This window comes from Pteropus medius, unplaced genomic scaffold, assembly GCF_902729225.1.
Source record: "Pteropus medius unplaced genomic scaffold, Ma_sr-lr_union100, whole genome shotgun sequence".
NCBI classification, from domain to species: Eukaryota; Metazoa; Chordata; class Mammalia; order Chiroptera; family Pteropodidae; genus Pteropus; species Pteropus medius.
In genome coordinates, this window is record NW_024340696.1 from 5,320,331 (window position 1) to 5,347,462 (window position 27,132).

General features: G+C 34.3%; 1 protein-coding gene across 2 annotated transcripts in view; it reads left to right on the forward strand.

Annotated features, from left to right (window-relative positions):
- ANO3 (anoctamin 3) overlaps positions 1–27,132 on the forward strand; it is a 331,395-nt gene that overhangs the window by 299,032 nt on the left and 5,231 nt on the right. For both annotated transcript variants that reach the window (XM_039865959.1, XM_039865968.1), the window contains 10 exons: positions 1,720–1,802; positions 2,222–2,362; positions 2,864–3,028; positions 11,718–11,754; positions 12,294–12,405; positions 13,189–13,246; positions 17,242–17,339; positions 19,972–20,105; positions 20,985–21,137; positions 24,512–24,659. In XM_039865959.1, coding sequence (XP_039721893.1) covers positions 1,720–1,802; positions 2,222–2,362; positions 2,864–3,028; positions 11,718–11,754; positions 12,294–12,405; positions 13,189–13,246; positions 17,242–17,339; positions 19,972–20,105; positions 20,985–21,137; positions 24,512–24,659 — 1,129 coding nt within the window. The remainder of the gene's footprint in view (positions 1–1,719; positions 1,803–2,221; positions 2,363–2,863; positions 3,029–11,717; positions 11,755–12,293; positions 12,406–13,188; positions 13,247–17,241; positions 17,340–19,971; positions 20,106–20,984; positions 21,138–24,511; positions 24,660–27,132) is intronic.

A 27,132-nucleotide genomic window follows, 5' to 3' on the forward strand; every position in this document is an offset into this window, starting at 1 on the left:
GAGGTAGAAAGTTACAAGATGAAAACTTATAGTTTTTGTATATGAATGCAGGAGGAATTCTAGAAGGTGGCTGTTGAGCAGCCATTTCCTTAGAAAGTGAACTTCACATTTTTCAAAAGAGTTCATTACTCAACCAGAGAGACATTTTAAGTCCCGTAGACAAAAAGTCAGCAACAAAGAACACCCAAATAGAGCCTGAACCTCAACTAGGATGAGAGATTCGGATCCAAGAAGACTTAGTGCAATGATCTGGAGCCACCAGGAAGACAGTAGGGTGCAGTGGATTCTTATACGTACCTTATTCAAATCTGCAGAGGTGCCCAAGGAGGAGGAGAGTCATTTTGGATCTCACTTCTCTTTCAAGTTGCTTAGTTTTGTAGCCTTTTGCTAATTGATTCTGTAGATAGATTAACTTGGGTATTTCAAAAGAGCCCCAAGTTGGCCAGTTTAACTGGAAATCATCCCAGGTTATTATGGTCCAGTGAGGTAGAAAGTTGAACAAGAATTGTCAGGCAAATAGAAGTTTTAATTGGTGGTATTTTTTTAGGAATTGCAGTTGAGGACACAGATTTGGGTATAAACCCAACTATCTTCAGAGCAGGAGAGAAAGAGGCAGAAAAAGACAGAAAAGTGGAGGTGGGGGTGGGGGACGCTTTCAAAAGAATTGCCTATATTACTTTGAAAGAGCTATGACTGGCACTGGAAAGCAGACTTACACTGTGCTATACATGATTAATTGCTCATGTCTTTGCTAAGCGAAAATTTTTAGTAGAGATTTCAGAGATGCAGAGCTACTTCCAGGAACTGTATCAGGATGAAGCCATTTGTTAGAGCCCAGTTTAAAAGTTCAGTTTCACATGGAGGAAGTGTATAAGCTCAGCTTCCTGGAAGCCTTCTGGCTCCATTTTAGATTGCTCTCTTAACAACACCAACTCTATTTTGCTGTTGTTGATTTTTTTTGTTTGTTTGTTTGTTTTGTTTTGTTTTGCCACAATGGATAGGGAGTTGGATGGATGAATATCGTGGATTTTTTTAAATGCACATATGAGCTTTTAGTTATGTCCCCAAACTCTTGAATGTTGTAAGGTGAAGCCCACTTACCAGAAAGACAACAATCTCTCAAAACTCTTTACACAGAAAATTTGGATCATGGTTCAGGCATTTCTTTACTTTTCCCACTGAGTCTCTGTTAATCCATGCTAAGTCTACCTAGAATATGCATCCAAGAGTATCTTCTTGGCTCTCTGTTTTTCTCCTACCATCATGATAGCCTTGCTTTTTTCTTCTCTCTCCTCGATTCCATCCCTCTCTGAGTCCTGGAGAAAAAACATCTGACCTTTATTGTCATTTCTGGAGAAGGCTTCATTTAGGTCTTTTAGATAATTTTGAATAAGCAAGTATGAGTCAAAAGGAATAATAAATATTTAGCTCACTAATAGTGACCTTTTCTCATAGCAATACTTTGATGGGTCATGCTTATGTAATCCAATGAAAAAAATTACTCCGCTCTAAGAGTACACACTGACAGCAGTATACAGAGACAGGGAGAAAAGCGTGAGGGAAAATAAAATGCCAATAGTATGAATTTACTATAAATTTAATTAATTTCAGTAATTTAACAATATAGTGAAAACACATCGATCCAAAGGAAAAAAAGCAATAATGAAGAATGTGATGCGGTTGGGTAAAGAATTATAAAAATATTATTATTATTTATAGCCACAGTCTTCCTGGAGTTTTGGAAAAGGAGAAGAAGTACACTGACCTATACTTGGGACCTTATTGAATGGGAAGAAGAGGAGGTAAGATGTTAGGAAACCAGAAGGGAAAGAAACTAGGATGACAAATGGTGCAGAAAATTATTCACTGCCCTAATGTCCAAGTTGGAAGCTGCTAAACATCATTAGATTTTCCCTTGATGTGTTTTTACTAACAAGATTTTTTTTTTTTAAGATAAGAGAGATCAAGGAGGAAGCAATGTAACTTTTTCAAAGGATCTCTATGATGTTTCCTTAGATTACATTAGTGGGAAATTGTGCTAATTAGAATATAGTTTAGGGTTTATTCGAAAAGGAATTTGCATCTTAACTTTTTAAAGTTTCTTGTTTGCCAAAACTTAATATAAAAGTAGGCCAAAATCCAGGAATTTTGTATCAACTCTTAAGATGATTTTTAAAAATATTTTACTTTGATATTTCAATAACTTTAGTTTCTCTTGTAGGAAACACTTCGTCCACAGTTTGAAGCAAAGTATTACAAGATGGAGAGGGTGAATCCCATCAGTGGAAAACCTGAGCCACATCAGCCTTCCTCAGACAAAGTCAGTCGTCTTCTTGTTTCTATCTCAGGAATATTCTTCATGGTAAAGTATAACCAGTAATATCAGAATATTGTGGGATTCAAGGATTAGAAGGAAATTCTAGGATATCAGCTCATTTTGTGACACTGAGGATGCAAGAAATCGCATCCTGTTCAATATCTTGCAACACGTACTATTAAACAAAATAAAACTCACAGCAGGTCATGGAGTAATTACAAAGGGAGTTGGTGTGTGTCTTTGGGAGAAACAAAGATCATCAAACATAAAATGGAAATTGAATTGCCCCGATGAATTAGATCTCCTGTTTTAAAACCAAGCATTCCATTTGAAAGTGGAAATTTGAACAGAATTTTAATGTGATAACTTTACATAGTATAAGATTTATGTAACTTAGTTTCTTAATGGAAGAAGATAAATTTATGTATTCTTTCTTGGGAAAGTAAACTCCTTTAGCTCTTAGGGGCAGTGCGTTGGATCTCTGGTTTTGTTTGTTTCATTAATGATGAAAAACATGGATGTCTCTTTTGGTTTTCCATACTGTAGATTTCTTTGGTGATTACTGCAGTCTTTGCAGTTGTGGTATATCGCCTGGTTGTCATGGAACAGTTTGCATCTTTCAAGTGGAATTTCATCAAACAACATTGGCAGTTCGCAACATCTGCTGCCGCTGTCTGTATCAATTTTGTAATCATTATGGCACTGAATCTTGTAAGTGTTTACAGTCTTTCAACAGGTACAAAAGGGAAGCAGACTATGTTTCCTTTATACTTAGATTCTATTTGCAGGAAGCCAAAATAAGACCAAGCCACATGTCTAGCAAAGGCAATTCAGTTCAGCAGAAAATATTCTGTGTGGTTTAGATGATGAATTTCTTTAGGGTTATATTGTTTTCCTTTCCCTTTGAACTTATCATATTGATTAGTGATAACTTCTATTCCTAAATGTCTAGTGTGTGCTGATAATGGTACTATATTCCTTTCATTCAAATAAGGGATTGTCTGGACTAGAAAACTACTCCAATAAACTCAAACTCAGAGAACTTATTGGAAAGATAAAGGAAAATCTGTTTGAAAATGAAGGCTTCTTATCTCTAAAGCCTCATGTGAAAAATAGCAGCTACTGCATTTTTCTTTCTCTGGGTCTAAGCATTTTCCTTCCTTTCCATTCCCTTCGGTTCTCTTCCATTCCCCTCCCCTCCCTTCCTTTCCTTACCTTTCCTTTCTTTCTTCCCTCCTACCCTCCCTCTTTTCCTCTCTTTTTTCTTTCCTCCTTTTCTTTCCTTTCTCTTTTTTCTTTCTTCCTCTCTCTCTCTTTCTTTCTTCTCTCTCTCTCGTTCTCTCTCTTTCTCTTCTGTTATCAGTGCTTCTGTTTGCATGTCTACTCTGTTCCGTCATTCCTGATAACTATTTGCATAAACATGACCTGTCTTTCTCTCACAGTCCAGTGTGCTGTAGCATTGCTGTTTTGTCATCTGCTTTGATTCTAACTATGTGACCATGCTGGTCAGGTTTCTGCATTTTATTTAACTTAGGTCTTCCAGTGTTTTAATGTGCTAATATCTCAGAAAAAGCATCTGATAGGTCCAACATCACTTATACTGTTTGATTTGTGAACTGAATGCCTACGGCTGAGAGGGCAACATTAGGCTGAGGCCTATCTCTTCAACAAGGTCTGTAGATGGGGTTCTGTGTTCTCTGAAAATACTGATTAGCGTATTTAGGATAATTATCTTTCTTCCAACGATACCACAAGGCCAGTATTCTCCCTATTATGTAAATGAGGAAACAGGTTTGGAAAGAGTAGATAACATACCCGAAGTCACATATATAGTAAATGTTAGTGCTAGTATATTTGTGTCATGAGATAATTCATGTAGACAGATGAGCAATACACAAATAATGCAGTTCATTTTAATTTTTAGAAGGAGAATATTGTTTAAAACATCTCCAAACAAGCCATACAAAATTTTAATTTATTCCTTTGGCTCATAGATTAAAGTGAACAATAAACACTGAAAAAATACAATACTAGAACTGAGAGGCTGATTTAATAGTATAGGTAAGGCAGTATATGTTGCACATTGCATAAAGTCACCACATTGAAAGAGGAACTATTCATAGCATAGACAATGTAGATTTTTTTTGTGTGTTTATGATAATACTCTCTTGGTCAATAGTGAAAGATCTTGTTTCTAACAAAAGTACATATTATGACAATTTTCCAGTAGACAGAAGTTGTTGTGGTTGGCCCCATTATCTGAGGAAAAGGATGCTAAGTAGTTGGTGTGTTTATTTCTAGGTAACTCTAGCAGTCAGCCAGCCTGATCTTAAATTGACCCTATTTCTTATCCTTAGTAGGTTGGTTGACATAAAAATGACTGGTTATAGTACTGTTATCCAGACTCTTATTGTCTAGTGGAGAAATAGGACTGAAGGCACAATGAAGACCGTATCACACTTGAAGCACAAAAGGCCCTGAGTAAGATGAGACAGAAGCCATCAACTGCACCTGAAAGGTGGTGGGGTTGTGACAGTGGATCAGAAGTTTCAAAGGGAGAAGGAGAGAGTACTTACTCTGATGAACCAAGAGCAGAAAATGGATTGTCATTAAAAGAAATTCAACCCACAGATGTACTGAAACACGAAAGTACATGTAGTTTGTCCTAAGGAAACAGTAAGGAGTGTCTATGAAACATACATTTATGGAAGACTGAAGAAAATGAGATTAGAAAAGTAGAGCAGTGCTTATAGCTGTGGCGATCTGAAGTAGCATGTAATAAATTTGTATATCATCTCTTCTTCAACCCCTGTGGGCAATGGGGAGCCATCAGTGTGGGTACTTGATGGATGATTAGCCACAAATCACTTTATCTGATATATTTATAGATGTAAAAGACATTAAAATATTAGAATATAGAACTATGTAATTACTAGGCTGATAAAATTTTAAACTCTAAAGAAAAAAAATTCTGGGGAAGAATTAAATGGTCAAAACTGCTAAATGTAAAAGATATCCCAAATAGATTATCAACCATGAAAGAAATTGAAAAGTAACCTTTACAAACTAGTAATACTATCTCATCTAAGGCATTGTATTAAAGACAATTTTTTTACAATTCTAAATAAAAGAAAATTTCCCATTGTGTTAATTAATTCAGAATTTAGGCAAAGATGTAGTACTTCTTGAGCAAACATAAACCTGATATTAAAAATATATCTGGCAACTATAGTATCAAAAATCAAACTAAAAATCACTATAGCTACATATATAAAAAATGCAAGTGTACATCAAAATGTTATCAGGAGTTACCTCTAAAAAGTATAGGTGATTTTTATTTTCTTTGAACATTGTTTAATGTTAAACATATATTTTGCATTTTCTAAATTTTCAATAATCATATTTCACGTAAAACTAGTAAAGAATAAATATTTGATATTAATTGCTAATATTCTATTTTAAAGAAATCATCAATGATGGCAGTCCAAGATTAATGTAGAAGGGTTTTCATTTCACTTGTTTCCCTTTGGAACAAATCCGCATTTTGAAACTATAAGGAATGACAATAAATATTAACAGTGGTTATCTCTCAGTAGTGGACTAATTCTTGATTTCATATAACTTTTTCTGTTTATTTGAATATGTATTCCTATATATAAGTTTTTATTTATAATCAGAAAAAAATTTTACTTCTAAAGCATTCTACCATGATGAAAACTTGGAACAAATTAGAAGTAGAATATACTTTATATATGAGTCACCCATAAAACCACAGCCACCTAGGGAGCAACTTTGGGCTGCTTTTTAAATTTTATCTTTCACCAAGAAAGAAAAGATTTATCAGTAGCTAGCAACATTGCAACACTTGCACATGTGTGTGCATGCACGCGTGCGCGCGCGCGCACACACACACACACACACACACACCATTGCTCCTCTGTTCTCATTTCTGCCCTCCCCCTCTCGCTTGCCCCCTGAGTGATGCCCGAGCTTTCATCAGTTTGCATTGTCAGTTCCTCAACATTGTGTCCTAACAAAAAGCAGTGGACACTGGACACAGACAAAGCAGAGATTTGCTACTTGACCTATGTGATCCTTTGTGACATCCCATGTGACATCTTTGAACTTTAATTTCTTGATCTTTCAAATGAGAGTAATAAAACAAATACATAGAGGAATTAAAAGATTAAATGAGATCTGTTTCTAGTGCACAGAAGATGTTCAATGAATGTTAACTTTCTTCCTGATTGCTTCTCTTCAGTATTTCAATTTTTATTTCTCTTTATAAGTCTATTTATACTCCTGTTTCCTTTCTTGCAAAATACCAACTTTTTTTATTTTTCCCTTTTTTCTCATCTTTAAATAATAGAGTTTGTCTATTTATTTCCCTTCAGGCCATGATGTAGAAATGCAAATGGTCTTTTCTTTCGTCTTTCTAAATTCTTTAGTCCACATCTGCTTTTATTTATAATTTTTCACACTTTTTTCTTTAAATGTTGTCTCTTACTTACTCATGAATTTTTAAATACTTGGCATTGTTCATGGAAAGAGAGATATACATATAAGTAATCTTGTCTTTTATCAAATACATCTAAAATATAAGAAAATTTGAAATGTTTAATTTGTTCATGCAGAAATCATACCCACTGTGCTAATTTTCAGTAGCCTCACCTGTTCCTTTTAATGTCTTAATTTTATTTTCTCCCTTTTAAAGTCTATTATTTTATCTTTCTTAGCTTTAAATTATAAAATTGATAACATTATTAACAGTATAAAAACATTAAAAATATTAAGAAAAGTTACTTGTCTCAACCCAAAATGCCACTCACCTCCCTTCCTACCATAAACTAATTGTACTCATTGGAGGTAATCAGTGTTAATGGTTTCATGTCTATTTATTCCCCACCCGCCCATCGATTATTATTGCCTTCAAAAGAAAGAGTACCCTGTGTTCCTGTGTTTATTTGGCAATTTGTTCCAAAGTCCTACTGATCTTCAAAACATCCTAAGTGAATTAATGAACTAGCCTAATATTTTTGAAGATGGAAAATATTTCACAGACAAAGAAAATAAAGAAGCCAAATGTGGTTAATTAATATTTGTTTGGGAGGGCAAGCATGACAGCTCTGAGGACAGAACTTCCAGATCCAGTTTTCAGTCCTTAGTTCCTAACCCAGGTTCTGTTCAGTTAAAACAAAGACCTTGTCACGATCGGATCTGCATTTAAAAAAACATTTTCAAACATTTTCCTTATAGAAAGGTTGTTTCTATTATCACTGATATTGCAAAAATTGAAATTTGGCTGAGGTTTCCATTGGTGTACCAGACTCCAGTTTCATATTATTCCAGTTGCTTCTTAATCACCAGTTCCTTAAACTCTGACTCTGCTCCACCACTAGTCCCCAACCTCTGTTACCCCAGACCCTAGAATCACAATTGACCCTCATAAATACAGTCCTCTCTCTCCTAAGGCTCACATACAACTTGTTCTAAGTTTATAGGTATGATGAGGCTTAATATATTCTTTCTTCCAAAGTACTGCATTTTACAGATAGCAAAGGCTGAACAAGATGGAGTGTATCACTACTTGTAGAAAAAAGACCTCCATATTGAGGTGAGGATAGTATTATTTTCATCATAAAAATAATCTTCTGAGATCCCCCAAATCCCACTAGCTCTACTTAATTAAAGACAAGAGCCCATGCAATTTCTTGGTGTTATAAAATAATCATCCACAGTTGCTGAGAGAAGATAGGACTGACTTTAATTTTCTAAATATTTATTTCTACTTGTTAGATATTTTGGCATGAAGATTAAGGAATTATTGCAAGTGGAATAGACTATCAATACTTTTCCTATGCCCTTGCAACCGACTCAGGAGAAGATTTTAAAATGGACTTAGCATAAAGGATGTGTGTGAAGTACAAATCAACAAATGTAAAAAGAATGTTATAGTCCTCAAATTTAATCAGTGTAAAACAATAATGCCCTTCTGAGTTTAATAATGCTGCTCTACTAAGGATGTTAAGGCACTTCACAGATTACTAAATAGTACTTCTGATTCATCTGAACACACATGATTATTTTTTATTTTGATGCCCTGAAATAGTAATGCTACTTAAAGGTAGCATGGTTATTATCATACATATGTTACCATCATATCAGGAAATATTTTCAAGAAGATTTTAATAAAAATTTAAAATATACAGTTATTCCAAAATTATACTCCTATAGCTTGACAATAAAACCTTAATTAATTTTTGAATAGGTTACAGTTGTCTGGTCTCATGATTTATGTGTAGTTTTAAGAAAAAATAAAAATATCACAGCAGAAGTACCTTTGTACTTTGAAATATCTGGGATTAATCCAATTAAACCATTTCAACATTGTCCATAAGAGAATGAACTCTTTTTGGTATTTCTTCTGTCATTTTAAAATCCATGTACCATGTAATGAGTACATTATAACAACAGCAACAACAACAAAAGCCCTAAATACATTTGACTAATGTCAGTAGTCTATGCTGGTTCCAGACTCTTTCACATTATTGATCTGTTTCCACCTCTGGAGTCCAAAACATAGATTCCTATGTTTCTTTATAGGCCTGATCTCTGAAGACCTCAAAATGTACCTAACTCTCCTTAATACCTGGTTACCACTGGTTACTAATTACAGTACGAATAGGTTATTATGGAATAAGGTGGGTCAAAGGGTTGGGCCATACATCTTAACCTAGAAAGGAAGTAATCCCAAATAACTCATTTGATAAGAGGGCTGGCTTTTATTTATTTAGTTTATTCGCGTCTATATCCACAGTTTCTAGAAATTCAGAAAGGTTGATTACTGAAAAAGAGCAGTCTCTTTTTGATTTTGCAGAAGTCTATTTGGAGCTCATTTTTACAGTGAAGGTTAGGTTGTGAGGTTCCAACTCTGAAGCAAAGAGCGCTAAAACAAGCGTAGAACTCCTTAATGCGCCCCTCACAACAGCCTTGCCCTTTTCCTGCCTTTGCCTTTCTTATTTTTCCCCAACTGATTTCCACATAACACCCCGAAACAAACCATTAGTGGTAAGGTAATGATTGTAGCTCAAAATGATTTCTAAAATTTTTACTATGGCCTCCCAGGCCCTGAAATATTGTTTTACTCTGAGATCTCTGTGACTCATTTCTTCTTACTTTGCTTCTTTACTGCCTCCACTCCTGTCCTCCAACTTCCTTGCCCTTCTTGAAACACTGCAAGCGCATGTCAGTCTCAGAGCATTTGCCTGTACTGCGTCTCAAGGTACTTAGCCCAGATCTCTGCTTGGTTCCCTCCCTCACTTCATGCAGCTCTCTACTCAAATGCCAGCCTCTTGAAGAGGCTTCCCTGACCACTCTGTAAAACAATACTCTGCCCAATACCTCTCTCTATCCACACAGCCTGCTTTATTTTTCCTTGTAGTACTGTTCGTCTCTTGACCAGTTACATATGTTTTTGTTATTGTCTCTGCCCACTGGAATTTAAGTTCCATGAAAGTAGAGTATAATATCTCTATACACTCTACTATATAGTGACCAGAACAGTTGACCCTGAACCCCTTATTCTCTTCTTCTCAAAATACACGTCCATTTCACTTCAGACACAAACAGGCGCGCGCGCACACACACACACACACACACACACACGCATATGCAAAACTTGCGCTGTCAAAGTGATTGCTGTCCTACACCATGCAGCTGGATATATATGCTATGGTTCTTCCTGCACTTTGTGGTTGACGAGTCAATGCATGGACAGATTTTGTGACTCATCATCCTGGTGGTGCCTAGCATTAGGGCTTAGATGATGCAGGTTCTCAAGTACCCCAGAATGCTTTCCAAGAGCAATATTTCCAGAGGTGCCATGGCATCTCTGTGATTTCTAACATTTCTCTAAAAGTTATTTTAACCCCTGGGGTATAATCACCACCCAAACTTGCAGACAGATTTTATGTAGTAAGTATTAAGACAAAAATCTGAAATGGTTTATGTAACAAGGCATAGCATAGATGTATAAGAGAGCCATGATTGCAAATCTCGACTTTGCTACTTCCTTAATAATGTTATCCCAGACAAGGTACCTGGCATTCTAAACCTTAGTTTCCTCTTCTGTAAAATGGGGATCATTTATACATACCTATTGGATGAAATTGTTGTAATATGTATATGTATGTAAAGCATTGCTTGGCACTAGCCAAATACTCTAAATGGCAGTTATTTAAATAAAATTTTCTTTCAATCCCCAGAAGGGATTCAGTGCTAGAAGCACAGTACTACTCAAGTACTATTTGCTGATTGGCAAGCCTATCTTACACCTTTTGTAAACCCTTCTGTATTCATCTTACTTGATAAAGAAAACATTTTAAATCAAGATAACTTTGTGCTCATGAATTCAAGCTAATTTTGTCCTAAAATTTACTTGTGGGTATAGTTAAAATAAAAATCTACACTAGAGATAGAATAAGACTATTGTATTCAATGTAATCTTTCTGTCTCAGGATCTTAAGAAGAGGTAGATTTGAATTATGACCAAGGCAATAATTATAATTGTTCCATTGAAAAAATAGGCAGTTGCTAAAGTGACCCGATACCTGCCTTTTAATATTGCTTGCCAACAGGCAAGGTTATTGGAATTTATAATCTAAAGAATAATTTTTAGATTTATAGGTTATGTAATAATATTTGCATGCGTGCACATATACCCACAAACACATGTCACCCTTCTCTCTGTAGTAAATATAGTTTTCCCAACTATATTTACTTGGAATATTGTAATTTTTTTTTCCTTGAGTCTGCATGAGTGAAGGGCAGAGCATGTCGAGCAGAGAAAGGTGGCAGAAGATGAAAAATGTTATTATCTATTGTGCATGTGCCTTGCTTATAGATCAAACAGATCTGACTTATGAATTTTGTTTTAAAAAACGCCAAATCAATTTGTTATTTAAGAATGCAAATTTGCACACTGTCTTTGTCGTAGTTTAGAAAATACTTTATCAATAGTAAAGAAGTCAAGCTTCCTCTTAGCCTTCCAGTGTAGTCAAAAAGCATGTATGGTCAGTCATCGACTAGTTAAAGGATTTTGGGGTTTTTTTTTTCAGCCTCATTTTCTTGATTTATTACATGGAAATAAAAATAGCTACCAGAAAAGACTTTCTTATTACAGAAAGCAAATATGACTGTATATATACACATATTTACAGCATATTTATATTACTGCATTTTGTGTGTATATGTAAACCTCTACATAGTTTTAAAACATGTTTCTCCTTGATTAAAAATGTAGCCACTTTGTAGAACACACTTTAGATGTTTCTTGGAATATTATAAATAACAGCTTTTCTAAAGAAAAAAGTAATAGTAACTGTATTCTTTCTTATTACAGGCCTATGAAAAAATTGCTTACCTTCTCACTAATTTAGGTACGTCCATTTTTCTTCACTCCTTAGTAAGAGAATAACATATGAGCATACCAGTCTGTAGTTGCTTTATGTACTTTAATGTTTCTAATTTCAACTTCAGTTATATAACTGTCAATAAAAAGGAAAGAGGTGGCATAGAATATTGGACTACATCCCATGACTATAGAGAGGCAATGTATGTAGTCACAAAATCTCCTTACTAGAAATCAGCAAACTTCGTTCTTCCTGCATTGGAGTGCTTTTTTCCCTGCCTTTTCAGTTCTTTGGTTTTTTCCCTCCCAAGTAGTTTACTTTAATAACAGGCATCACATTTTTGTAGCTGTAGGGAAGATTATCCCATTGGATCCTTTTATCGACTCTGTAGAGTGGATGTTACTATACACATTTTACAGATGCAGATACTAGAATACAGAGCCTTTGAGTGCCTCGCAGAACTAGTAAATGACTGAACCTGAACTGAAACAAGAGGTTTCTGATTCCACCTCCACATTTCTTGTCATTCACTTCATCTATGTAAACATACCCTGTGTTTCTTTTAGAATTTCCTCGAACAGAATCTGAATGGGAAAACAGCTTTGCCCTAAAGATGTTCCTCTTCCAGTTTGTCAATTTAAATAGTTCTATCTTCTATATTGCTTTCTTTTTGGGGAGGTAAGTCAACTTTATACACATTATCTTTGCAGAATGATAAAAAAGGTCTACAGTTCCATTGCCAATTTGTTAACAAAGGTGGCACTTTTTTATCCCTTGCCTTGGAAAATGGTGCTAATCAGTCTTCATATGCGTTTTTAATCAAAAGACTTCTCAGTACACGTACCTGCTGGTGCGTTTCCAATTAAAGTTGACATAAAAAAAAATAAAACCTATGTGCCATACTTGGTTTGAATTATGACTATCCAATCATCAGTAATGGTTTTGTTAGATGAGAAAATAATTTTTTGTGTAACCTTAGGTTATAGTATGATTCCTTAATGTGGAAACTTCTTGTGTTAAAAAGATTTTTTATTTTCTGTCTTTGTTGCAAAATATGAAAAATTAAACTACTGGTTCTGGTTTGCCATATGCTTAACAGTCCAGCCAGTGTCATGGAAACATACTGAAGCTAGAAATATTTTAAGCTAAATAATTCAGCACATTATATTAATATTCTTTAACTAAGTCAACAGACATTAAAACTACCCATGAAAATGAAAAATATCATTCGGTTGGTTTGTCTGTACTTTCCCAACCCATTGGTATTGAATTTACATGACACTTTTCTCTTTTTAAGTCAGGTACTTTGATGTGTAAGCATGCCCTAAGTCAACAGTCTGGGGACAGGTTGCACCGATGAACATTTATATCTACCCACACATGGACTTGTTGTGATACATTAGTAGAGGTTCTTCAGTCAACCCCACATAAATACTAATGAATTAAAATGGCTTTTTACAGATTTGTAGGCCACCCAGGAAATTACAATAAACTTTTTAACCGGTGGAGACTAGAGGAAGTAAGTAACCTTGTAAGGGTGGGTGTGGGGATGTGCATGGATTCGGGCCAATGACTGGAAAGAAGGGAGGTGGGAAGAGAGAGAAACAGGTAGATATAGGGAATTTTAGCTAGGCTAAAGAGAATACATGGAGAAAACCTAAAACTTTGTAAGAACGTATGCTTTCTATTATAGAAAACTGGCCTCAAATGTTAACCTTGCTACTTATTAATTTGTTGCCCTTAATTTAAACTCTCTGCATATTTGCATCCCCATCTGTAAACTGGCAGTAGTAATCCTGGTTGCAAAATTGATGATAGCTGAGATAATTTTCATAACATAATTAGCACAACCCCTGGCCTGTGTAAGGCACTCTGTGAATTGTAGTTGATATTTATCTGTGCTCTGTCTCTGTAGCTACCCGGGTATTATTTTACTGGCCAGAGACAGACTAAGGTCTTTCAAAATCCCAGGTTTCTGGGAAGCCTTCAAATCGAACTTGTAGTTTTCCTTTGTAGCCCAGAAGTACTAAATCTGCTAAAAGGCTTTTCATCTACCCAATTTGGGAATCGATGCTTACTTTTTTCCTGGAGTGTCCAACTGGAGTTAACAAGGGTAGTTTGGGGAACAGAGTGGTTACAGGCAAGTATATCTGCATATTGATGCCATTGTAGGGACTGCTACCACAAATAATTTTGTTGATTTGGATATTCTTACTCTTAATTATGCAATTATTGAAAGTCCTGATTCTTTGAAAATCCCAAGGAAATAACGACAATACTGGTGTCAGGAAAAATGTTTAATAACCATCCTAGATATCTTCCACAATATATGTGACAGATAGTGGCCATATTTTTCAACAAAAGATTATTGATTGTGATTAAAAAAAAATCAGTGAAATGAAAATATGGGTTTGTGATAGGCCCTAGAAATCCTTGAAGTGTAGATATAAACAGTATACATAATGGAAGATAAGAACTGACCCTCTGAATTCAATCATACAACAAGCGTTTATTGACATGTACTCTCTTCTAGGCCTCGGCTGGGTAATATGGGGTGTCCAAATGAAAAAGTCTCTTTCCTTTCTTTCATGATGTTAATAGTCTTAAAGAAAAGAACATAACCATGATATATAACAAATATTTTGTATTTTGAATCTACATTCTAATTCCGTCCTACCCAAATGCATGATCTTAAATATCTCTAAGTCTCAGTTTTTTCTTTTGTAAAACTGTGATATGAAAAGCTATTTCAGTAGTACTGGTGATGGGTGGATTAAATTCGATTATGCATGTAAAATCCTTGGCACGAATAATGGTAATTGTTATAAAAGGAGAAAAAAGTACTGTACTACAATTTAGAATATTTATGAACAGCTATACTGGACTTTCCTCATACCATGCTGTACAATATCTCACAAAAATGTTTTGTAAATCTATATAAAATGTTAATAATAGCTAATATGTAATGAGTGCTTACCATATGCCAGCACGTTTTAGCAGTTGTTTCTAAGTTTTCTACATATATTAATACATTTAATCCTCACAAAAATTCTATTATTACACTCATTTTACAGATGAGAAAATAGAAGCTTAGGGAAGTTATATAATTTGCATATAATGATAGGAACATACTTGTAAATTTATGAAATTATCAAATTGATACCAATTTGACCCAGGCAGCCTAGCTTCAGAGTCAGTCTGTGCTCTCAACAGTGTGCTTTTCAGACACCATTGGGATAGCAGATAGGCCCAACTGAGAACATAATGGAAATTGATTTTCATAAGAGATTCCTGAATGATTGCTGGCTCGCAAATGTAATTGGATTTGGAATTAACATAAAAAATTGGATGAAGTGAAAGGAACATGGATATTGGAGTCTGATAGTCCAGTTTGCTACTAAATTTTATCATCTACACAATGGAGATACCAACACCCATCTTACCATGTTCTTATGAGGAGCAAATGAGAAAAATATGTGAAGGCACTGAGCTTTGGGTTGTCCATGGTCATATGATTTTGAGTGGTGCAATGGCAATGAAAGTCTGGGTCTCCTACATGCTCACTCATGCTTTTTATTCTAAGTATAGGCTCTTTTCTACCAAATGAATTTTAGAGTATGGAGGACTAGATTTAGCTCAAGGGAATCATTAGATGAGGGGAGCTGACCCACCAAAACTGTTGGATCCCTTTCACTGCCCTGTAAATCACAAAGTCATCAAGGCTCAATTTCAACAAAATTATAAATGGCCTTTCACTCAGCCTCCCCACTTTGGCCTACCATTGTGAAGAGTGATTCAACCACATGGTTCTATAGTAGTCTTCTTTTTCCTTTCCCACATAATAATATGCTTTGCTAAACCAGCCCTTCAAGGCAACAAACAAACACATTTGGTAAATAGAATTCATCCTTAGCATTATGGAAAAAAAAGCAGTGGATTAGGGTGCAGGAGACCAAGGCTTTTATTTCCACACTACCAGTCAGCATTGTATAACCTTGGCCAAGTTAATATGCTTCTTTGAGATACTCTGCAAAAATTATGAGTTTCACCTTACAGCTATGACCTGTGATCTGCCTCTGTAGCTTACTAATTATTCTGCCTCAGACCCATTTATCGTATATATATATATATATGGCAGAGTTCAGGGGGCCAAAATTCATCAAGGGGCATGCTTGGATGGGAGAACTGAGACTTCTCCACACAATAAAAATTACCACTGGAAAACCTTCTCTCTGGCTCAGATTAGGGAGTTTTAAATTACTGGGCTGGAACTGGAAAAGCAGGCTCTTCGTGTCCTAATTATTTGTTCCCTTTGAAGTCCCACTGGTACTGATTTGATAGAAATAGAAACTGTGGATCAAAGGTATAGAGTCTATCATCTTTATGATCAGGACATGAACCCATTTCCAAAGAAAGAGACCCACGCTTTCCTACCAAAATATCTTCTACAGTGCAAAGTTTTCAAGTAAAACACATTGATTATAATTTTCATTGTAATCACATTTTTCTTTGTGGAGGTTTCTGATGATAACTTATACTGAACATCTTTAAAAAAACAGAGAAGCAAAGAGAAAGCAAAATTGGGATTGTGCTGGCAAACTATTTTGTGGCATGCTGTTATTACTTAAAAATATGTTATGATATATGTAGGTACTCCCTCTCCAGGAGGGAGAGCTTAACACCTGCCCCCATCTTGAGAGTAGCCTAGACTTAGTGACTTACTTCTAAAGAAAAGACTAGGGAAAGGGAAAAATGAGTAACTTTGTGGTAGAAACACCTGGAAAACACTAAATCAAGTGATGAAGGTTAATGTAACTGTTAACCTCGGATCATCTTGGATTGGGTTCTAGAGCAGAAAGAAGTTATAAATTGAAAAACTGGTGAACTCTAAATAAATAAAGTCTAGAGTTTAGTTAATAGCAATGTTGGTTTCTTAGCTTTGACAAATATACATTGGTAATGTAAGGGGCGATGGAGGGAATTGGGTGAGGGGTATATGGACGCTATACTATATTTGCAAATTTTCCACAAATTTAAAATATTCTGAGAAAATTATTTAAAAAAATATATTATAACCATTTTGCCATAGAATTAAATATTTTTCTATTTCCTGAATATATATATATATATATATATATATATATATATATATATATACACATACACATATGTATGTGTATGTATATATAATATGTATATTATGTATGATATGTGTGGAATACATAGTATTCCAGAGCATTAATTAAAGGTGTTCATACTAACACAGAACTTAGCAGATAATAAATGCTCATTAAAAGTGAGATTTGTTGTTATTGCTATTACAATTTTTATTAGTAAATCCTGAAAACTCCCATACCAAGTGTCCTCATCCATGCCATTGCTTTCTTGTTTCTGTTTTCTGTATTCATTGAGATAATGTGACCTGGTTAGAATGTGCTTTACAATTTGAAGGTGGAGATGTCTAAGCCAACCAAGAAGAGAAAGATCATTACTGTTCTTGTCATCCTGTTTCAGTGTCACCCTAGTGGCTGTTTGATAGACCTCTGCCTCCAGATGGGAGTTATCATGTTTTTGAAGCAAATATGGAACAACTTTATGGAACTGGGATACCCGTGAGCACTTTATTTTTAAGCTTGCCTTATATAATTACTAAGAAGAAAGATAGAGGTGGTGTGAATAGTTCTTAAAAATTTAGGCTTAGCCATCAGAGAGATGATGGTTCAGTTCCTGTTCTGCTTTTCATTAAATGTGTGACAAGTAAGTATGTTGATAAGACTTTCTGAGCCTCAGTTTTCACATTCCTATGAGGGAATCAACCACTATATCAACCGCAAGAATAGTTGTAAAGACTAAAGGAAATAATAGATGTAGAGTAACTAGTACTGTGCTCAACATATTAAGACTTGTTTCTACTCTTCAAACATTATTGATAGTATAGGTTTTTGAGGATAACAATAACTTTCTGGTTTCTTTTGGCTATCAAAAGACCAAGGTTGTTGTTGTTTAATGAAGAGAGACTCCATTTCTGCACGTACACACACCCTCAAAAAATAAAACAAAGATAAAATCATGGATGGGCAAGGTTTTGTGCTCTTTGTTACACATGCACAAATACACACACACACAAAATCATTAGAACAGAATTGATTGTGATAACATCAAATCAATAGCGCTATATTTTGTCCCTTTAGATGAGTTTTAACTGTCTTTGAAATGCTGACATGGAAGAATGCTGAATGCCCACTTTTACATCTATTAAAATATATTATTACCCTTCAGAATACAGTGAAATATTGTGTGTTTAAAACAATGTGGCGTGGAAACTTTGAGGCCTAAGCAAGGTTAAAGACTTGACTATTTTGAAGAATTTCCTGGCTGTGGGGGAAGAACAGGTTACTTGATTGATGATATAAATAGCTTAGTCTTAATTATTAAATTATATCATGATTCTTTATCCTGTTGGCCCACAAATGGTATCAGACATTCCTAAGCGTAGACCTTAGGGTTAGAGAGGTGATATTAACCCTGAAATCTGCCATAAAGTATTGTGTTAAATTACAGGCAGTCTTAGATCATGGACTATGAAGTTACCAAAACCCAGTTCAAATTCCTTCTCTACCCTTTGCTAAAAGATGCTTATAATTTTCTTGACCTCTCTGAGACTTTTTTTTAATTTGTAAATTAAAAGACTTGTAAAGATTGAGATGACTCAATGCTCATTAAACCTTCATCAATAAATGACAGAACCTTTCTGTGAAGAGATTTTTATACAGATCCTCAATGTTCATAACAGATTAAAATAAATATCTTCTAAATGAAGAGAGAATAAGGGATAAAAGATTGGAGAACCTAGTCTGTTCTTGATATCCCTTCCTATCCTTGGCTTACCTCTTTGAAACATAGGGTTTGGGGAACATAATTTGAAAATACCTGAGGAAATTAGATATTAAGTACCTAGTACAGGATCTGACATGCTGTGAATACTTCATAAACACCATCAAGACTGTGTAGTGGTCAGTACAGTATTAAGAATGATTTTTATAGTTATTATTATCTGTGGACTTTTATACATACCATACACTTTGGACAGCACATTTTCACCATGGCCTTGTCCAGTGGTCAGCCTGGATCATGCATATCAAATCCCAAGTGTACGATAGCAAGGGACATCCCGTTGGTATTTTCCCAATAGCTGGGCAAGGGCATTGCTGAAGAAAATCTAGCAGGTGTGGGCCAGTCACTAAAGCAATGATTTTCAAACTTTTAAACCTTAATTCTCTTTCTTCAAGTAAAATCTTAAGCAGAACTGAAATTAATAAAAAAGAAAGGTGCACACCTGCCTCAGTCTCAACCTCCAGCCCCTTTTTCATTTTCATGGGGCCCCAATGGCAGCCTCCGTGAGACTCAACAGTGAAGCACTGCTTGACATTCTGGTCCATATGTGGTTGTTCTTCCAATTCTCACTGAGTTCCTAGGTCCATGATTAATTAAAATTCAGAGTGGGTATTAGTCACTGAGTCCTCTGAAATTTACTTCATTCTATAGGTAATTTCATTTAACACTTAAAATAATTTATTACTCAGAAATCTACAGTGTATGCATACCAGGATGTTTCTGAGTCAGAAAATTTCAAGACTACTGAGCTAGACTCAACACAGAACCATTGCCTATAAATTATTGTTCACTATAGTAGCAGAATGTAATCACTAAATGCTCAAACCTTTTGTGAAGTGACTTGTTAAAAGTCATACAGCTGATGCATTGCAGGATGGGGACTAGAACCTACATGTCTTAAAACCCTATCTAAGGCTCAGTTATTTAATGTGAAACATGATTTTACTCATGTTCAGAGAGCACAGCCCAGAAGATTGTGGGTTATGAGCAACAAAGGGCTCAGATGCAATCATAACAGGCAACATAGGAGTTTAAGTATTTATGTAGGTGGGTATAAGGAGGAATCATAGAAACATGTTCACCTAAGCAATATCAGGAAGCATCTAGGTATATGGGGGGATTAATTTCTAGATAAATATGTAGGTGCTAATAGGGTGTAGTTGAGTTCTAGAAGACTGAGGCCTATTCTCCCATGCTAAACTTAAAAGATGAGACCATACACAAATGTATTCAATTCCTAAGAATGCCTAGTGTAATCCCAGGGTAGTTGGTGTTTTCTCTTTTCTTAATACACTATAAATTGTTCACTAAATGGTTAAACAAGAGCCCTTCGTCTGCTCTGTGGTGTAGGTTGATCCAGAACTGGTGGTCAAGACATAAAATCAAGCGGGGAATCCAAGATGCATCTATACCTCAGTGGGAAAATGATTGGAATCTGCAGCCCATGAATATTCATGGACTGATGGATGAATACTTAGAAATGGGTAAGGAAGAACCTTCTGAGGACTTCCTGATTCTGTTTTTCTATTTCGCTCAGGCTTTGGCTCAAGAAAGAAAAGCCTCTCTCTCCTTTCCAACTCCAAGCATCTTAAAACACATCTGCACCTTTATCTCAGCAGAACTAGAGAAGAGATGAAAGCGGTGCCCTTAGAAGGCTCACACATTTTGTCCTCTGTCAGCCGTAACATTTAACCTAAGTAGAGATTTTTCTCATAATGAATCACCTAGCTTTTGAGCAATATTTTAAAAGAACAAAATAAAGCTGAACTCATTCTTATGTAAAGAAATATACTGTCCCACCCAAATAAAGCTATAATTCTTTTTCACAATATACCTTTGCACAGACCTAGTCTGAGCCTTGGCTTCTTTGAGAAACATATTTATATTAAGAAAATAAGGATTCCCATTCTAAGTATTAAAAAAATCACTGTGTGATTTTTAAAATCTTGACATTTGCTTGTTCTCTTGCCTTCAGTTTTCTCATCCATAAAAAGAGAGGAGAAGGTTAGGTCTCTTGGGTCTCTTCCAGAGCTCAGCATTTTTATTCAAGGCCTCCTTTTTGACTCCTTTTGTCTCTACTTCTCCTTCATGCTGTGTAGCATAGAGGTGGAGAGAACATAGACTTTCAGTGTATTGAGATCTGAGCTTGAATGTAGGTTTTAACATTCTAGTTTTCTACCCTTAAGCAAAATTACTTAACACATAGGAGCTATCATTTTCTCAACCGTAAAATGCGATAAGTATATTTACCTTGTAGGGATGTCGAAGGGCAACTTAAGCAAAGCACCTAATATGGCGCAAAGAAGACATTCGATAAATGATCCTGTTTACATTACTAATTCTCTTATGTTCTCCCTTTACAGTTTTACAGTTTGGTTTTACCACCATCTTTGTTGCGGCTTTTCCTCTGGCCCCTCTTTTGGCTTTGTTAAACAATATCATTGAAATCAGGCTGGATGCATACAAATTTGTCACACAGTGGCGGAGGCCTCTGCCAGCTCGAGCAACTGACATAGGTAAGATTCGGGAATTAAAAGTGTTTGCATTGCTAGGACCAAAATGTGGTTTGATCTTATTTAACACTAATGTGTGCTTCTATTGCTGGAGCTCCCTTCTAGCCATAACAAAGCTGAGCAGTTTTAGTTAACAAAAGAATGAAATGGACACTTACTTAGTTGAGATTAGGTTCATACTGAGCATGCTATATCATAAACTTGTTTGTAACTACAAACAAGTAGTTACAAGGGATCTCATATATATCTTTCTAAGTTAATAAATAGAGTTCTGCATCATTCTTTACAATTGTTGTACAGATTTCTATTATATGTTGTATGACATTAAAAAAAAAATCAGTCCCCTAATTAGAGATGTTCAGATTGCTTCATTTCTCACTATTATAAACAACACTGAGGTGAACATCTTCGTCTATACTTTGTCTGATTATTTCTTCAAGATAAATTCCTAGAATAAAATTCCTATATCAAAAAGCATATACATTTAAAATTTTCATAATTTGTCATGTTCTTCAGAAATGTTGTGCCAGTTTATACTCCTACCATAAGTGAAAGAATGCCCATTTCTGTATTTCCTCAACAACTCCAAATGTTATTACATACTTAGCAATCTGAAGAGGAAAAACTGATACCTTGTTATACTTATTTGCATTTTTATAACTAGAGATTAAATATATTTGTATTTCTTCTTTACTAATTGTATTTATATCCTTTGGCCACTATATCTGATTTGGTAATCTTTATCATATTAAGAATATTCACCTTTTATATGTGTTATGAACATTTTCATATGCTAGTTTTTAATTTTTTTACTCTATAATGAATAAGACTTTAAAGTGTATATAAAATCAAATTGTTATATAGTTATTATTTATGGCATTCTTAAAAAGGTCCTCCTGATTTTCACCCATTGTTTTAATTGTTATTTTGAATTTTAGACCCACATGTGTTGTTTGACTTTTGTTTGTTTGTTGCCATTTTATGATTTTATTTAAAATATTGATCTATCTGGAATTCATTGTTAATAAAAGATATTAAAATTCAAATCCAGCTTTTTTTCCTAATGGATAGCTGATTTCCCCAAAATCATCCATATTATTTTTAAAAAACTTGTTTGAATTATCTCTGTTATAATAAATTCTACATAAACTTAGGCATGTTACTAGAATCTCCATTTGTCTCATTGATTGACTACTTTATTCTTGGTATACTGTTTTAATAAACTGTAGTTTTGTAATAGAAATTCTAAGTATGTGGAAAAGCTAATTTATACTTTTTGGGGAATTTTCTTGCTAAAGGGTTATCCTTTCAATTGATATTGCTATTTATATATTCAACAACCATCAAAGTCAACAGAATATATTAATCTGTAGAGATTTCATGCCATTCAATCTGAGTTCCCATTTTTTGAAGCAACTAAAATTTATTATTTTAATTTGATGTTATTTAATTTGGATATATTCATTATTTTATTCTTTTAAAAATGTAAGCACCATAAAGAAAATCTAAAAAAATAAATCAAAGAAGAAAAAATAAAACTCCAAGTTTAGCTTTAGTGTTTATTGCACCTTCCAATGCATAGATTACTATTTTTTAAACTTTGCTAGATTGTCTTGTTCAAACCGGACAACACTAAGATATAAAAAGAGTCAATAATAATCCTCTCTCTCCATTTACCTTTCCCTTCTACCTCAAGGAATCAATGAAATCAATTAGGCATGTATCCTTTATCCGTGTTTTTCTTATCGTACAAATATACAAAAAAAATACTTATGAACATATATAGGGTTCTGCTTTTTTTCTTCATGGATATCTTCTAGCTCAATACATTTTAAGAGAGTAGTAATAATCATAATATGAATGTATCATAAATCTTACTAAATTTACTAAATTTACTAAATTTTCTAAATTTACTAAATTTTCATTTACTAAATTTACTAAATTTTCCCATTACAAACAGGAATAAACATAAATATAGCTATAGATATAGAAGTAAATATAGAGAGATAGATATTATATATACATTACATATCACATATCCATATATATGTATGTACAATATGTCTGTAGTATAGATCCCAAAACGTAGGAGAAATGTATTCATATTTTAATTTTAAAAGATATCAGATTAATTGCCACAAATGTTGTAACAAGTCATACTTCAAACAACTACGTAAGAGTTTCTGTTTTCCTAACCCCCTAAATAGCACTGGATGATATAAGACTTTCAATCTTCAACAATCTGGTGGATTTAAAAAAAAAAAAAATGTTTTCCTTAAGGACACTTTTCTGAATACTAGTGATCGAAAACTTTTTAATATATTTATTGGTTATTTGCATTTTCTTACCAAATTCTCTTGGATTCTTTGCCCATTTTTCTCTTGCTTTATTAAAATTTTAATTCATTTTTGTATATTAGGTATAATAACTATTTTTCCTTTTTTTTTGTGAAGGACATATTTTCTCCCTGGATATTGTTTTCTTTTGACTGAATATTGTTATTTTTATAAAAATATATGTTAACTTTTGATGTATTCAGATAGTGGTTTTGTTTATGAATTCTGCTATCTTGGTCTTATTATCTCCCAAACCAGGGAATGCTAACATCATTTTTGTTTTCATGTTTTTATTTGCAACTGAATGTAGCCACACTATAAAGATTTTGAAAAACAAAAAGTGTGTATAGGGGAGGACAGACAGAGAAGTTGTCATGCTATCCAATCACCTTTATCCAGCACTTTGAATATTTTTTCCAGGACTTTTTGCTTTATATATAACATATCAGTATTTTTAAAGCTAAGTTAATACTATTTGAAATATAATTTTGTCTATAATCAATAGTATATTGTTACTATATGCAACTTCAAAAGCTTTCTCAATGATGTCAGATTGGCCTCTTAAGAAGTAGAAAATGTCAGTTAGTGATTTTCAGATCTTGACACAAAACTAGTTTTACTTTCTTGTACTTTTAATTTAAGAAGTCACTTAACAAAGATAAAGGCAAAACCTATGGTGAATACAATTATTTCAGACTTGGTCCAACGATGGAGAACTTGAAGAGTTTTGTTTGTTGTTTTTATTACCTCAGCAAGTTCTATTTAGGCTTTGAAGCAATTGTGCCATGTTTCATTATTATAGACATGAACCATTCCCAATGATATTTTAATTTTCAAATCTTTCTAGATAGAGGTCTACCTTCCCTTTGTGGAAGAGTATTCAATAGCTGTTTTATCTGTAGTGAGATACTATACCAACGAATTAAATAATGGACAGGGCTATGCTTCCAACATAAGTAAAACATTTTTTCCAATGTAAGATTAGTTAGAGGATTTTAATTTTTTTGTATTATTCACTATTTTTAATCTTTCTCCTATTAGGTATCTGGTATGGAATTCTTGAAGGAATTGGTATATTGGCTGTGATTACCAATGCATTTGTAATTGCTATTACATCTGATTACATCCCACGTTTTGTCTACGAATACAAATATGGCCCCTGTGCAAGTCATTTTGAATATGGTGAAAAGTAAGGTTGAAATTTACACATTTTCCTGACATATTTTATGTTTGTAATTAAAATGAGAACTTATTGGGAAGTTTTGTTCTGTAACCATTAAGGGCAATGTTTCTGATCATTGCATTTATACTGTATTTATTGAATGAAATCAAGCGGGGTTATAAGAGCAATGATGTTTTCCAGTAAATAATTTTAGAGTCTCTCTATATTTTGACTTGGAAGTGTATCACTGCCATCAGAGTATTAAAGAATGTTATAATGTATTTAAGAGTCAAATTTAGAATGGAAGAAACTGTAGAAATCATCCAGTGCAATCTTCTGTCTATGTAAATGGGGAAATTGAGGTCCACACTGTTCATCAAACTTGGTGAAAAAAAATACAGAATATGAAGAAACTGTCAGAATATGACTAAAGATTTTTCTAAAGGAATTTACAACTAGCTGTCTTGTGCATTACAATATGTTTAAAGGCCGTCCTGGCCCCAACCCAGTAGATACTGATAGCAACCTCCGTACTCCCCAAGTCATGACAACCAAAAATGTTTCCAGACATTGCAAGATGTCACCTGGGAGACAGAGTCACCCAGTTTATAACCACTGCTTTAGGGGCTATGGGTATTTCAGCTCTTTCCTTCCTGAAGGCAGTAATTAAGGAAGAATGCAAGAGAATACTGGACTCGGGGAACAGAGAGAAATTGGAGTTCTAGCTGGCGATTAGCCTTAGGAAGTCGTGATAGGAGATAGCAATGAGAGGAGAAGCTGCTTCTCCTTCTTCCTTCAGGAGTAGTTTCGGGCATGTGTCTTAACTGGATGCAGGACATGTGCCCTAACAGGCTGAGCCCTGGTTTAGGATGAAGTCAACCCTTAGCTCTACTGTTGAACTGATGTTTTCACAGAACACTGAAACGCTTGTCTGAAAATACACGTTTCAGTTTTTCAAAAAGAGATAATAAAACATGAGATTTTATTTCATATTTTTAGAGTCATGTCCAAAGATTTTAAATTGAAATCAAACACCCCTAAGTTCAAGTTCTAACTTTGCCTTTTACTCAAAGGCACCTCGTCAGTCTGGGCCTATGATTAAGAAATAGTGCCTGAAGTTAACATTTTATGTACTGTAAAACACTATAAAAATATAAAGTACTTTTAGTATTAATATTGAAAAAATCCCATTTCTCTTAATTCAGAATTCTCTAGGAGCAGATTTTAAAGCTTTAAAATAAGTAGACACATTTGGCAGCCCTCTTTCTTAACCGCAGTATTTGCTGGTGTCTTTCCTGCCACCTAGTGGCAGAAGAAAATTAGATCGGTTGGGTATCCCTTTACTTTCGGGCCCTGCCTTTCAGGTAGATCGCACCAGACTCTATCTCCATGTTGAGTGACTAGAGATGCAGAAGGCTTATGTGAAGTTGAAACTACAAGTACATAGGATCCCTGTTATTAATGCTTAGCAGCTAAATTGGAATAGATTCATTCAGACTAGAAATTTTCAGAGCAAGATGACAAAAGGATAAGATGGCAATGAAGAGGAGGGTATTGGCAAGTTGAAATCATAAATTATGAGGTAAGCAGGGAATGGAGTGAAGCTAGTATAGTTCTATAATTAAGAATTCAGGGTTTAGAATGAAACAGATGTGTATTGGAATCAGGTTCTGACAACCGTTTATCCTGGCATTGGTTTTCAATGTGTGGTCTGCAGATCTCCTTCAGGGTCCATGAGGTCAGTACTATTTTAATAATAATATGAAGACATAATTTCCTTTTTTCACCATATTAACATTTGCACTGATAGTACAAAAGCAATGGGGATAAAATTTTCTGGTCACTTTGCATAACTCAGGACAGTGGCAAGAAAAAGTACTGCAAATGATTGTATTTCTCAGCTATATAATCACCATTATAAAAGCACCAGTAAGAAATTACAGAATGTCCTTGATCAAGCAGTAATAATTATTAATTTTACCAAATCTTTATCCTTGAATAAATGTCTTTTCAGCATTCTATTTGACAATATGCAAGGTGTATATAAAGTACTTGTGCAGATTGTTAGAGTTGCAAACTCAACAAACTTTTTTAACACAGAATGATTGCCAAAGTGTAATTATGAAGGCTGTGTATTTAGCAGACACTTTTTCTTAAAATGCACAAAACTAACTTGTTCTTTTAGAGAAACTAATTGACAGTATTTTTGCCATTAATATATTTCAAGCTTTAAAGTGAAAATTAGAATTTTTAATAACGTTTATCTACCACTGTGAGCTTGAAAGTTTCCCAAAACTTATAGATTATTTTTTTCTAATGAAAATCAATGGTTGTATTAACATTTGTGGCTTTTCATAGTCTATTGTGAAATATATATTAACATTTGGAATATCTGAATAATTCGGCAAACAAATATTTTCCAAATGACCCATATTTGATGTTAAAGATGAATTAAACAAAAGATGAATTAAAAATTTAAGATAGACTTATGGATTTTAAC